This window comes from Ceratotherium simum, chromosome 7 (genome assembly GCF_057802395.1).
Source record: "Ceratotherium simum simum isolate JZ-2026a chromosome 7, ASM5780239v1, whole genome shotgun sequence".
NCBI lineage: Eukaryota > Metazoa > Chordata > Mammalia > Perissodactyla > Rhinocerotidae > Ceratotherium > Ceratotherium simum.
The window spans coordinates 15,295,209-15,310,528 of NC_141906.1; the positions used below are offsets into that span (position 1 = coordinate 15,295,209).

Consider the following 15,320-nt stretch of genomic DNA (forward strand, 5'->3'; position numbering starts at 1 on the left):
GCACTTTTCTTCTGTGCACCTCGAAGAATAAAACAGTTGGATTGGATGGCACCTGATGACCTTCCAGGTCTGCCAGCCTGTGATCCCATTTCAAACTCTGAGCCAATTTTTCTAAAGGGCTTTGCAAGCTAAGGGGTGTATGAAGGGGTGTTCATGGGGAGGAGAGGCAGGGATGGGTAAGGGCAAAGCTGAGTCAAAGAGAAGTGCAGGGATATCCTCTGGGGCTGGGGACCAGGGCACTCTCTGAAAGTAAATGTGAATTGTCTCTTTGAGATGCACAGGGTTCTGATTGTAATATGGGATGTTTCCCTAGAAACTGAGGCTACAGGACACTGAGGACCCATCCCGAGCATGTTGTCTTTGCCTCATTCGAGTCAGCCTGGTCAACAAAGTGTTCACAGGTCCCTGAGGCTGCCCTGGGAAAAACAGCATAAATAGCAGCAGGAACCCCTTTTAAGTGTATCAAAAATACATTTTTTATCTTGAAGTTCGCAAATGACAATATTCTTTAAGCAAAGAGTTCCATCGAGGCACAGCATTACTATATCCCCAGACACACACGAGGCAGCAAGTTCACCTCTCCTTGAGGTTTAGCAGAGCTGCCAACATTGATGGGTGGGCTGATGGGGCCCAGATCTGATACTAGATAAGCCAACAGACATGCCGTCATATTTATTGAAGACAAATCTAATATAAAAAGATACACACTAGGTAACCACAATGATTTTATTCTGCATTTAGCTTTAGTTTATTTCAAACAAAAACGAGTGACTTCAGTATCTAGAAGCATGCATATAGGTGTGTCTTCCATGCACCCTGTCCTACAAGTTGTTTTCACTACAAATTAAAGGAAGTAGAGTTTAGCTTCATGGTGATCTAGGAGAAAGAAAAAATAATAGCTACAATTTAGTTACTTATTAAATGTGAGGCTATTGACATCTATTATGTCATTTACTCTTTCTATTAACGCTAGCAGGTAAATACTATTGTTACCTTCATTTACAGATGGAGAAACTAAGGCTCAGGGAGAGTGGCCCATGGTCATATAGCTAGTAGAGGGCAAACACAGTATTTTAACCCAAGTGTATGCTCTGAATTCAGATGTTCATGACACTGTAGTGTATACTTCAAAAAGATAATGTTATTGCCTTTCAAACTCAAGTGCTAGAATAATCACGATTATAACTACAGGGAATAGTGTTTTAAATTTAAAAAATCTATATTTCCTGGCAGATGATCTCAGTGTCACAGGGAGATGCTGGAAAAACAGAGAGAGATGAACCCAAATTCTAGTAGTTTCAGCTATTGGGACTCTCTGTTCTTTCGCCAGACACTGGAATGGGCATCTTCTCCTGTGGATTTTTTACCCATATGGGCCCAAGGAGGGTTAAAGTGTGGACAGCACCCCTGCAATACCCGGCCATCCATCCTCCCATCTGACAGTACGAGGGCGGTCACCTTCTTCCTGGAGTCATTTCACTCCTCAGGCCTGAACATCCCTGCGGCGCCGGCCAAAGGCATTGGAGCCCACATTGGTCGGCACGAAGTTACTCTTCACCACACCCCCAGATCTGCTCAGCAAGCCTGCCAGCCGATGGATCACGCAGATGGCAGTGTTGCAGGATCTCTTCTGAGCAGTAAGGCTGATTTGCAGGATGGAGAAAAGGAGAAGGCCTGTCAGTGAGAAGTTGAGGGCAGGAGCCTGCCCCATGGGACATTTGTGGTAAAATTACTGCTCTGAGAGTCACCAATGAAACTTAAGGGTTTTTCCTAAACACAGATCACAGCAGAATCATAAGCCATTAGCGAAAACGGCATGATCACTCCCCGTAGAAATTCCCAGAGTTGCCAGAAAACCCAAAGATGGCGCTGAGGAACTGGCCATGGGAAAAAGAGCTATAACAGCCAATCTTTCTCGTATAAATAAACTGAAAATCAACCAGGCATATGAAACTGGAGAGAATTATGGTACCACACCCAACTCCATTCTTAAAGACTGTCTAGAAGCTACATCCCATTCACTGGTACCAAGTACTCCTTCTTAGGAAAAGGAAAATTCCCCTGTCTTACCTGGAAGAGACAGAGAGGTGCCAGCATCAAGTCATGGATGTGCTTATCTGCTCATTAGTCCTCCTGTTCTCACTACATGAGGTTGGTCAGAGAGACCACCCACCATGCCCTGAATCCGGCTACCTGAGGCTAAGGCTACTTCTAAGACAGGTGTTCCTGAAGCCATGAAGCCTGAGACCTGGACCAGAGCAACAACCACCACAATTTAGTCTTTGTGGAAATATACTTTTATTGCCCAATGACAGGCACATTCAGAAGCAAGACTAAGAATCCCCTCAGGGACTCAAAGGGTGGTCCCCTTCCCTCTGATCTCTTCCTGGGTGATTCTCTTCTGGCCTATAGGTCCTGCTCTCTCTCCTCAAATCTGAGGTTCCAGACGTTCACTGCCACAAAGAAAGCCATTGATACCAGCGCGAAGAGCAAACAGAGAGGACTGCACGCATCAAGTTATGGGAAGGAAGCAAGAAAGGAAATTAGAAAGGAGAGGGTGGGGCTGAGTAGGCATCCTGGGGCATGCCAATGTGAGGGCTGTGGTCTCTCTCCAACCCTCTGGCCATGACCCTTTCCTTGCCACACACTCCAAATCCTATTGTAGCTTAGGGGAACATATGAAACTTGTTGAGGTCCTGTGTGTATTTGCCAGGCACGTAGGTACTCAGATTACCACACTGCCTAGCTCTGGGGCTGTCCAGGCTGCAGGGAAAAGACATGCCAAATGGTACCATGCACTGGGTCTGCCCCGTGGCTGTCACACAAAAGGTTAGACGAGGGAGGGGTCAATTTGAGTAGGGGCAGGAGGGGCAGGCAGGAGGGCAGCTCACACATCGTCTGTTAGGAGAACTCAGAGGTTTGCTGAGCCAGAGCGGTGTGGGGAAGGGCTGTGGTGGAGAAGCTGGGGCCTTTTCTGGAATTCCACAAACTGCTCAGTCCTTCACGCTCTGCAGAGAAGGTCTCAGGGCGGATGCAGGTGCAACACGTGCCTCTATCCGGGCAATGCTGGGGCCAGGCCAGGGGCTGCCTTGTCTCCAAGCTCAGGGTGCACAGGGAGGGAGGGCTGGGAAGGGTGCCTGGCCCCTGACAACAGGCACATCTCCACAGAGCCTACACATCTCAAGACCCCAGACCTACCTCAGACACTGCTCTACCCGACCCCACCCTCTGCAAGGCCTTTGGCTTCACCTTGCAAATGTGCAATGAAGGTGCCTTGCAGGTGAGAAAAAATATCATATGCAGGTTAACTAGGAGGAGTCTAATTTCCAGAATTTCCTGAGATATATGGGGTCCATCTGCTGCCCTCACACTTACCAGTCCTCACTCTTCCAGTGCTCGGAGGTCTCCTTAGTAGGGCAAGACGAATTCCCAGAGTGAAGGATTCCACACCTTTCCCAACTGCTTTCAGAAATGGATCTTTTTACATGTGGTCTAACCATAGTCTCTCCACCTGACCTCTGTCTTCAGTGGAGCCTGAGAACAGCTGGGCCCCAAGCTGGGGTGAACGAACAGCCTGCTGGCCTCCCGTCCAGCTGTGTTCTCTCCTACGTCTTGGGATATGCCTTCTTGGGCATGACAGGAGGGAGGGGATGCCCTGTGCTGGGCGGGACGGGGAGCCTCACCTGGAGCCCTCTGTCTCCTGCTCCAGCTCCAGCTCCCTGGCCTTCATTTGCACATAGTCCTTCACCAGCGCAGCCAGTAGGAGGCAAGTTTCCTCCTCAGTGAGTATAGCACGGTCTGGGTGGCTCTCCAAGGCAGACCTGGAGAAGGAAAGGAAACCCAATACAGGCTCAGTCACCTGCCTGCCCCCTCCTGGATAAGCAGGCAGGACCCCTGGGTTCTGCAGCTTCTCCTGAGGATGTGGCCTCCCCAGCTCCCAGTGGACAGGGCAGGAGGCCACTTTCCTTCCAAAAATGCTGCTTTACCAGAAGCCAGGCACTGGTGTGAATTTGAAGTGGTTTACTGAAACTGGATCATCCAGGCTTGTGAAAGCTGATGGTTAGATTTTCAGGAATTTTATGAGCTTAGTGTTAAACACAGCCATTATTTAAAAACTTACATTATTATAAAACTTACAATCAGTTTGAATCTGAAAAAAGTTTAAGTTTAATAAATATAATTTGTATGAAGGTGAGAAATCAGATTAAAAGGTCACATATCCAATTTAATAACAAATTTATTGGCAAAGTAGTTAGCACATTAGGATGCAATTCACTTCTCAAATTATGGTTGAATTAGATAAATCAGTTTACTACAGATGCAAATGTTCGTTACAGGGCAAGGAAAGCATTCTGTGACGCTCAATAAGGTATATGAATTTTATAATAAAGAGTATTGTATATCTTATTTCTATTTGTAAATTGTGTGTGACACATCTTTATATCATAAAAAGTTTATAATAAACTTATAGCAGGTTTACATACATACATTTTTCCCCCCAGAGAGCCAGATGTTAAATTATCAGCACACCAAAATTCAGAGCATGAAATTGTTTGATCTGAGGGGCAGTGGGAGGGAAGTGCGCTCCTAGCAGGGCTGTCTTACCTGAATGGTGCTGTCTGGAGGATGCCCGCCTGGTACAGGACCAAGATGCTGAGAAGCAGGAAGGCGGAGAACTTCCAGAAGCCCATGACGACTCTCTGCAAGGGAAGAATGACATCACCACTCACAGCAGTTGGAAGTTCTCTGAGCCCACAGACCTGGGCTCCGGTCTTGCCTCTGCCTGTGACTCCCTGGCTTCCTGGCTTCAGGCTGGTCATGTCATTTCCCTTCACACTTGTTTCCTCATCAGCAAAGTGGATGGAAGGTCCAGTGAGCCTGCAGCAGGCAGGTTTAGCACAGTGGGAAGAGCATCCTAGCAGGACCACTGAGTGAGGAGGTCTCAGTCTATAGCACCTTCTCTGCCAACCCTACACACTCTCACATACACCTATTGCCCAGATCTCCATTGAGGACAGTCTCAGAGTACCCTGTCACCACAGCTACTCTCACAAACAACTCAGAGCTGTCCTCCCTCTGTCGGGCTTTTACTCACACCTGGTGATCTGTGTGGGAGAAGGTAAGTGGAGTAGGAATATCTCTGAGGTGGGGATCTCTGAGAAACTGAAGAACCAAATTCTCAGAGCTCAGCTGCTCTGCACTTGGGCATAGAGTCCCCTATAAGAACGAACCTTAGCAGAGTGGTAAATTGGAACCCAAGACTTAAACTGGGGAAAAAAGCTCCCAGAACTCACAACTAGGGCTTGCGTTTAATGGCTGCCTGCCCCTCAGTGGTTGTGCCTTGTCGCAGCTCACTTGCGCTCGCCCAGGTTGCTAATTGTGATTTCCCATGGGACGACTAGGAACCAGACGGGATTTGCGAGCGCAGTTTGCAGAAAGCGACTCTTGCCTCCTGCTCTGCGCGCGGTGCCTGGGGAGCTAAAGCATCCTGAGATTGGACTAAGCATGGGTCCAGCGGGAGACAGTGAGACTGGAGCCCGCCTCCGCGCAGGAGGAGTAGAGCAGGGTGTCCCAGAATTGAGACTGTCCAGTCTTACCTGGAGCAGGAGCGCGGAATGAATCGCGGACTAATAGAGATTGTGTGAAGAAGAGACAGAGAAAAGTGGACGGAGACTCTGAGACGGGCTAGGAAATCAGCCAAGAGAAAGACTAATGGAGAGAGAGGGAGAGAAAAACAGAATCACACAGCTAAGCAGAAATCTCGGGGCTCACCTGGCAGCAAATAGAGGGTAGCTTGGAGCAGCGACTGTGGCAGTGGCAGCAGCTTTGGCATCAGGTGATGACACTGTCGAAGTAGCGATGATGCCTGAGCTGGTCAGTGGCTCTGATGCCTCCCAGCACCGGTTGCTGCTCTTATGCCGCAGCTCTGGGTCTGGGGGGAGCCAGGAGCTCGGCGCAACCAATTAGGGGGAGGATCCAGCGCCCCAACGGATTGTGTCACCACTTGCGTCCAAAACCTGGGGCATCCAGCAGGACCATCCTACTTGTATTTGCATTGAGGTCACTGATGGAAGGGGAGGGGAGGTGACCAAGGAGAATCACCCTTCAAGTGAGCAGGAATTTGAGGACAGTTTTGACATGATGGTAAATTTCGCCTGTTCAGTTCCGTTCAGTTCCGCCTGTTCAGTTCCGGTTTTCAACACGAGCCCCACTCCATCCCCAGGTTTGCGGTCTTGTAGAGCAGGGTCCAGAACTGCAGGGACTCCTGGCTCCCCCAGTCTGACCCTAGACCCCCATGCATGTGAGCCATGGAGGGCTAATGCGCAGTCGTTAATTCTGGACCCAGGCAACCTGTCTGATTCGGGCATCTGGAATCACCCACAGAGGAGCAGGGCTTCTGAGAAGCACGAGATGGAGGTGAGAGCAAGAACTTTGTCAGACCTGAACTCAATTCCAGCTGCGCTAATTCCAGGCGGTAGGGTCACGAGCAAGTAACTTCTCAGCGCCTCACCGTAGTCATCTTTGAAATGGGGACCCTATTCCTGTCTTGAATAAATGTTGTGATTAGTAGCCATGTGCCTGGCCCCCAGCTAGATAGGGATCTAGAAGAGCTTCCTAGCCCACATAGGGGATTCTGTAAGATCGCGGTCCATCCTTTCCGAACCCCCACCTTGTGTGGCTTCCTGGACTCATGCTGGATGGTCTGTCACGTGGGTAGGAGGAGACATACGACCTGCTGGGCCTCAGCGGGGAGGTGCAAGGCACGCAGATGGTCCCCAGCCTCCAAGCAGCCCCTAGCCCTCCCCCTTCCTTCCGCCCCCACCCCCACTCCCCACCCTGCCATCCATCACGTATCACTAGTCCGCCTGCCGGAGCCATTTGCCCAACTGCCCAACTGACTTCTGCTGCTTTGTGCCAAGACATCCCAGTGGCGGGCGATTCCGGCCCTGCACCCGCGTCCCCTGCGCTTGAGTCCTCCACTAGAGATCAGGGCAGGCTTGACGCTGCTGAAGAGTCCCTGCCGAGACTAATGCTCACACTCAGTTCCAGCCGCACTCTTCCACACACACAAACTCATATCTGTGCGAAACATGTGCCCACTCCCCCAAAGCACAGGCACTCACAAAACGACACTGGCACTCAGGGGCATCTGCCCGGGTTCACTCTCAGTCGCGCCCGAAGCGTGCCTCCGAGTCTCTTGTGGGATCGCACGCACACACCGGCATGATGATGATCTGCGCGCACCATATCTGCAATCACTCTCAACGATAAGCGTGCTCCATAACATCAAATTATGCAGAACCTCGACACCCTGCACAAACGGATTTCAGGACCCCTCCGCCAGAGCTTTCTGCTCCAAGCCTGCCTGCAAGGTCCGAGGTCTTACTTGCCGCCCTCAGTGGGTAGAGTGCAGAGAAAGAAGCTTCGCACTGTCTCCCGGAACTTCGGGTCTGAGCGCTCATTCAAGATCCGCCGCAGGCTGTACAGATCCTCCCAGCGCGGCAAGCACAGCCCCGGCATCGGGGTGGGGGACAGGCAACGACCCCAGCTAGATGGTTCTCTCAAAGTAGAAACTAGCGCCAGCGGTGCCGTGAGTGACCCCAGCCACCGGTCCACGCCCCAGTCCTCAGTCCCCAGGAGCCTCAGCATTTCCCAGGACACACCTGCCCCGCGGCACGTCTCTTCCCATTCCACTTGGTGGCCTCCGGGCTGGGGGACACCTAACTTCCAAGATGCCCTTATTCAACTTTTCTCCTTCTTAACTCCTGGGGCTGCACTGCCGGAAGGGAATAAAAGCTCGGGGCGGGGGAAGTGGGGGTCTGAAACTCGCTCTGGCAGGGCAGACTGGCGGGGTGGCGGTTTATTTGGCTTGGGAAGTCAATTCCCTCATCGAAGTTTTCAGGAATGAGGCAGGGAATTAAAGGTTACGCCTAGAATCCTTTCTAAAACTCGGGTAACCATTTTCCCTGAGCTTATCCCTCATTATCTAGTGAATCCAAGGAAGAATTTTAGACTTCCGCATGCGCGGATCGCTTAGATTTCGGCCAGCTGTTCTTGAAACCTATCTGGGCTTCAGAACTAAACACAGCATGATCTAGCGAAAAGTCACTAAGGAAAATACTGATTTTAAAATAGTCGCTTGACTTTTTGGCTCTTGATTTTACAATCTTATTTCATAAGAGTCAGTTTTGAAACGATCTTTCTTGAAAAAAACATTTTACAACACATAAATTCTTACTTTAATTTTTATTTCCATTCATTTAAATTGGATTCCCCTACTCTTTGATTTAAAAATAATGATAATTTATCAGGGCTTGTCAGAGACCCACATCTGGCTGAAAATTCTTTTTTTTTTTTTTTTTGGGCTTATATACAACATAAATTTATTTCTCACAGTTCTGCAGGCTGGAAGTCCAAGATCAGAGTGCCAGTACAGTTGAGTTCTGGTGAGAACCCTCTTCCAGGTTCAGACTTCCAAATTCTCTCTGCATCCTCACGTGGTAGACAGCAGAGTAAAGGAAGTGGCTCTCTCATGACTTATGAGAAGTCTAATCCCATTCACGGAACAGACATTTCTCCAAAGAAGATATACAGATGGCCAACAGACACATGAAAAGATGTTCAAAATCACTAACTATCAGGGAAATGCAAATCAAAACTACAATGAGATATCACCTCACGCCCGTCAGAATGGCTATAATTAACAAGACAGGAAACAACATGTGTTGGAGAGGATGTGGAGAGAAGGGAACTCTCATACACTGCTGGTGGGAGTGCAAACTGGTGCAGCCACTATGGAAAACAGTATGGAGATTCCTCAAAAATCAATGATAGAACTACCATATGATCCAGCTATTCCACTGTTGGGTATTTATCCAAAGAACTTGAAAACACCAATTTGTAAAGGTACATGCACCCCTGTGTTCATTGCAGCGTTATTCACAATAGCCAAGACTTGGAAGCAACCTAAGTGCCCATCAAGGGACGAATGGATAAAGATGTGGTATATATACACAATGGAATACTACTCAGCCATAAGAAACGATGAAATCCAGCCATTTGTGACAACGTGGATGGACATTGAGGGTATAATGCAAAGTGAAATAAGTCAGAGGGAGAAGGTCAAATACCGTATGATTTCCTTCATTAAGTAGTAGATAATAACAACAATAAACAAACACATGGAGACAGAGATTGGATTGGCGGTTACCAGAGGGGAAGGGGGAGGGAGGAGGGTGAAAGGGATAATTCGGTACATGTGTGTGGTGATGGGTTGTAATTAGTATTTGGGTGGTGAACATGATGTAATCTATGCAGAAATAGAAGTACAATGATGTACACCTGAAATTTTTACAATGTTATAAACCAATGTTACTGCAATAAACAAAAATAAAATAAAATAAAATAATCCCATTCACGAGGGTTCTACCCTCATGGTCTCATCTAATCCTAATTACCTCACAGAGGCCCCACCTCCTAAAACCATCACATTGGGGGGGTAGAGTTTCAACACATGAATTTTAGGGGGGGGGCATAAATATTCAGTCCATAACAGCTTTTAATGAGTAAATGGGAATGTATTTAACAAAATATAGATTTAGAAGATAACACCATTTTGCAAGATAGACCATAAGACCTGAATAGATATATTTACAAAATATATCTATTCTTTCAATAAATACTTTATTCAAAAAATGACAGTGTAATGAAATCTTGCATTTGTGTAATGGTTTTTCATTTCAAAATAGTTCTTTATTATAATCAGAACCAGCTAGAAGATTATTCCTCTAATCTCAAAGTTCTTACCAACTCAGTACAAGTAATAGTAATTAGAGAACAACATATAAAAAAAAGAGTAGGTTGTTGAAATGAGAAGTTAGTAAGAATCCAATTTTGATCAATTTTCTATTACATACTAGTAAAAATATCCAAGGTTTTCTGTGCAGCACTTTTGAAATCACAAAATAAAACTTCGCCTGAAAAAAATGGAATTTTTCCTTACACAAGATGTAGGAGAGGATGGGATGGGTTGATGATGATGAGTTTTGCAATACAAATATTCTCTTAGTGTTTACAAAATTCCATAGAAGTCTTGAATTTGCCAACTAATGTTTTCAGAGATGAAAATCAGTACTACTTCTCCTTGGTATTGGTCTAGCTCTATAAATAATAACTTGCTAGCATGTATAAGCCTGAGAATCTTAACTTCATAACATTTTTCACTGAACTTGGGAAGAAAGTTTTCACTGAACACATAATAATTTCATTTTGGAAACACGATAGTGGTTTATATAACACATTCCCATTTAATAACACGTGGCTTCTTTTATAATAAAGTGATATATATTATAAATAAATCACCTATTGTTCATCTGAATTTTGTAACATACATGTGGTTAAAATCTTTTTTTAATTTAATTATTTATTGAGGTAACATTGGTTTATAACATTATATAAATTTCAGGTGTACATCATATATTTTGATATTTGTGTGGACTACATCATGGGCACCACCCAAAGACTAATTACAATCCATCACGGTACACATGTGCCCTGTCACCTCTTTCGCCCTCCTCCCTTCCCCTTTCCCCTCTGGTAACTACCAATCTAATCTCTGTTATCTATGTGTTTGTTTGTTGTTGTTGTTTGTACCTTCTACTTATGAGTAAGATCATACAGTATTTGACTTTCTCTGTCTGACTTGTTTCACTTAGCATAATACCCTCAAGGTCCATCCATATTGTCCCAAATGACAGGATTTCATCTTTTTTTTATAGCTGAGTAGTATTCCATTGTGTGTATATACCACGTCTTCTTTATCCATTCATCCCTTGGCTGAAAATTCTTATGTGAGTTTCCACAGGATTAAAAAGGTTACAGCTAAAGGCTTACTTTTTTAATTGAGCATCCAATTGTGAGGCAAACAAATAACAACATGGGAAAAACAAACAACAAAACAATAGTCTCACATTCAGAGCTCAAGTTAACTTTATTACCCCAGAAATAAACCCATGTATATGTGGTCAATTAATTTAGGACAAAGAAGCCAAGGATATACAGTGGGGAAAGGACAGTCTCTTCAACAAATGGTGCTGGGAAAACTGGATATCCCCATTCAAAAGAAAGAAAATGAAACTGGTCCACTATCTTACACCATACACAAAAATTAACTCAAAATGGATTAAAGACTTGAACATAAGACCTGAAACCATAAAACTCCTAGAAGAAAACGTAGGCTGTTAGTTCCCGGACATTGGTCCTGCTGATGATTTTTTGGATTTGACACCAAAAGCAAAGGCAACAAAAGCAAAAATAAGCAAGTGGGACTATATCATACTAAAAAACTTCTGCACAGCAAAAGGAACCATCAACAAAATGAAAAGTCATCTTACCGAATAGGAGAAAATATTTGCAAATCATATATCTGATAAGGGGTTAATATCCAAAATATATAAAGAACTCATTCAACTCAATAACAACAACAACAAAAAAAGCAATCGGATTTAAAAATGGGCAGAGAATCTGAATAGACATTTTTCCAAAGAAGACATACAGATGGCCAACAGGCACAAAATCACTAATCATCAGGGAAATGCAAATCAAAACCACAATAAGATATCATTTTACACCTGTTAGAATGCTTATTATCAAAAAGACAAGAAATAACACATGTTAGCGAGGATGTGGAGAAGAGGAAACACTTGTGCCCTGTTAGTGGGAATGTAAATTGGTGCAGCTACTATGGAAAACAGTACAGAGGTTCCTCAAAAAATTAAAAATAGTGGGCCGGCCCTGTGGCTGAGGGAATAAAGTTCCACACGCTCCACTTTGGTGGCCCGGGTTCATGGGTTTCGGATCCTAGGTGCAGACCTACTCTGCTCATTAGCCATGCTGTGGAGGCATCCCACATACAAAATAGAGGAAGATTGGCATGGATGTTAGCTCAGAGCTAATCTTCCTCACCAAAAAAAAGAGAAAAAAAATTAAAAATAGAACTATCATATGATCTAGCAACTGTACTTTGGGTATTTGAAGAAAACAAAAACACTAACTTGAAAAGATATTTTCCCCCTCATGTTCATTGCAGCATTATTTAATTAGCCAAGATATGGAAACAACCTGTGTCCATTGACAAATGAATAGATAAAGAAAATGTGATACACACACACACACACACAATGGCATATTATTCAGCCATAAAAAAGAAGGAAATCTTGCCATTTGCAACAACATAGGTGTACCTTGTGGGCATTATGCTAAGTGAAATAAGTCAGAGAAAGACAAATACTATATGATATCACTTATATGTGGTAAAAAAAAAAAAAACCCAAAAACCTGAACTCATAGATACATGGAACAGATTGGTGTTTGCCAGAGGCAGGGGTTGGGGGATGGTGGGCAAAATGGGTGAAGGGGGTCAAAAGGTACAAAGTTCCAGTTATAAAATAAATAAGTCATGGTGATGTACAGCATGGTAACTATAGTAAATAACACTGTATTGCATATTTGAAAGTTGCTAAGACAGCAGATCTTAAAAGTTAAAGAAAAAAGTTAAATTTACTGCTCCTGTATAATTTATATATGATATAGACTCAACAACACCACCAACAACAACAAAACCACAATGACCACAACATCTATAGAAACAGCAACATCACCACCCCCGTAAATCCATTCTGTTCAGCCTGGGGGAAATTTGGAGCTGTCAAATTAACTCCATTATTTCAACTGAAAATTGATTGTACTGGGTTCCACAGTAAGGAGTTTGGAAGTCATAACAACAAATAAAAAGATGAACAGACTGAAAAATCATCAACTCTTCTAGGATCCCAAAGAGAGGTGAGGACAAAGGTCAAAACCCTGCCCCCCAAGATTGGAAAAGACAGACAGGCAAATACAGGGAGTAATGGCTTACCAGAGCAGAGGAGCAGAGAATCACAAGCAAAAACTCAGCTAGAACCAGTGCCTGGAACTAGTGTTGGGGTAGGATAACCTGAACTGTAACTGGCAAATTGCTGGACAATTTTAACAGCTAAAAATTCAGGGGGACCCAGTTGTGGGGAGGAGGGTTCCACAATTTTGTGAGATTTACCACCAGGAGCTGGACCAGGTTCTCACAGTAAATATCAAAGAAAATCCCCTTGTGCTTCTGCAGGGGGAGGGGAACCATTTTGAAATATACCAGAGCACTCTGTTTTTCTTAACAGGGTCTGCCCTCAGCAGAAACTGCTTAACCAGAACCTAACCTGCTGAGGCATTATCAGAGCCTAACTTTAACCAGAGGGAAGGGAATACTCAACTCCAGTCAGGTCTATCCTTCCATATGGGAGAAAGGAAATACCCCACTTCAGCTGATTCTAAGGAAAAAACTGAGCAACGTGTGAAGTTCTCAGTCCAGAAGCATAGGCTCACTAAAAGTCTGAGCCCTTAGCCGTAGGACTATGGAATGTTTTCCCTCCTCCTTTATTTATAATTACCAACAGTTGGAAGCAACCAAGATGTCCTTCAATAGCTGAATGGATAAATAAACTATAGTACATCCATACAATGGAATATTATTCAGCTGTAAAAAGAAATAAGCTGTCAAGCTATGAAAAGACGTGTAGGAAACTTAAATGCATATTACTAAGTGAAAGAAGCCAATTTGAAAAGTCTGCATTCTGTAGGATTCCGTCTATATAACATTCTGGAAAAGGCAAAACTATTGAGATAGTAAAAATATCAGAGGTTGCCAGGGGTTGAGGGTGGGGGAAGGATGAATAGGCGGCACACACGGGATTTTTAGGGCAGTGAAAATATCCTGTATGATACTATAATGATGGATATGTGTCATTAGACCTTTGCCCAAACCCATAGAATGTGCAATAGCAAGAGTGAACCCTAAGGCAAACTATGGACTTTGGGCCATTGTGATGTGTCAATGTAGGTTCATCAATTGTAACAATGTACCACTCTGGTGGGAGATATTGATAATGAGGGAGGCTATGCATGTGTGGGGGCGGGGGGGTATGTGGGAAATCTCTGTACCTTTCTTTCAATTTTGCTGTGAATCTAAGACTGCTCTAAAAATATAAAGTGATTTTAGTTGACCAAGGAAAAATCACTATTTTAAACAACAGATATCTATTTGGGCAATTCAAATTGCTATTTGGGAGACATAGATTTAGGCAGAAACCCAAAATGTGCTCTGGAAAAGACAAAGGCAAGGGTTTATAAAGACAGAGACCTCACACAGGTTGTACTGCAAGATGGGTGATTGGTGCTAGCAACAGCTGTTATTCCTTGGCTACACGTGATTGATTGCTAAGGCCATCTCCAAGGCAAAAAAGTTCTTATCTATGGGAGTAAGCATTTTTCTATAGGAGTAAGCAATTTTCTTTTCTTAAAGAAGGTCAAGATAACAACAGTGAGGCACAGATCAAAAAGTCACATTCCGGCTGGGCAGAGACGTGGTATATAGCATAGCCTCACTTCCTTAATGGTTTCCCAGCTCCGTTTTAGAAGCCCTGACATATATTACTCCATTTTGTTATCACTGTCCACATTTTCCCCTTTTGATCAAGATCTTTCAGCAGAAAGCATCATAGATCAATCGTTTGATGTATATGTATAGGTATTGATATTTTCTTCATTGCCAGGAAGGCTCATTCCTGGGAAGTCATGTCCTACATACAGGGCAAAGTGAGATGTTGGACCGTCAGCGAGAATAATGCAGTCATTGGCCACATCTGAGCAATAAGAAGGCAGTCAGGATATGAGTCTTAGGCGTAGTCTCTGTCTGGAAAAAGAACGAAGTCCTTTGTTTGCTCAGACTTGTAAGATTGGTCAATCATCTCAAGTCATTGGGCAGTCATCACTCTAGCAGTAGAGACAGACACATTTCACATTGTGAAATGCAAATCATTAGCAGTTTAAAGGTAGCAAAGATCGAACAAATCAGAACAATGATTATTATTAGTAAGGCCAGAAACCCTGATCTCAAAATAGCTCCAAGCCCAGAGGGTAACCAACCAAACAGGTCAAAGCGGTCTAGGAAGCCAGCAGTATGACCTATGTCGTTGAGGAGATTTATATTATCTTTTATGATCTTTAGATCTTGTTTTATGTGACTAGACTCATTTACATAAAAGCAACATTCTTCTCCCAGGAGTGTACAAGTGGCCCCTTGTTAAGCAGTTAGGATGTCAAGAGTCCTCCAATTTTGAAGGATAACTTCTGCCAGACTGTCTGTTTGACTCAGCTGATATTCCATAGCTTGTTGGGTGGCATTGAACATTGAAGCCATTATGAAGGAGAGGTTACAAATGGTCTTTTTGAGG

The 15,320-nt window shown here is 44.4% G+C and overlaps 1 protein-coding gene across 1 annotated transcript; it reads right to left on the bottom strand.

The window, feature by feature from the left end:
• Positions 1-657: 657 nt before the first annotated feature.
• LOC101403707 (calcitonin gene-related peptide 2-like) lies at positions 658-7,577 on the bottom strand. Its single transcript, XM_087433169.1, has 6 exons — positions 7,388-7,577; positions 5,773-6,546; positions 4,606-4,700; positions 3,684-3,821; positions 1,459-1,643; positions 658-876 (listed from the first exon to the last, which is right to left on the bottom strand). Exons 3-5 carry the CDS (start codon positions 4,689-4,691, stop codon positions 1,484-1,486), a joined length of 384 nt encoding a protein of 127 aa, XP_087289295.1. The 5' UTR covers positions 4,692-4,700; positions 5,773-6,546; positions 7,388-7,577; the 3' UTR covers positions 658-876; positions 1,459-1,483.
• Positions 7,578-15,320: the final 7,743 nt, after the last annotated feature.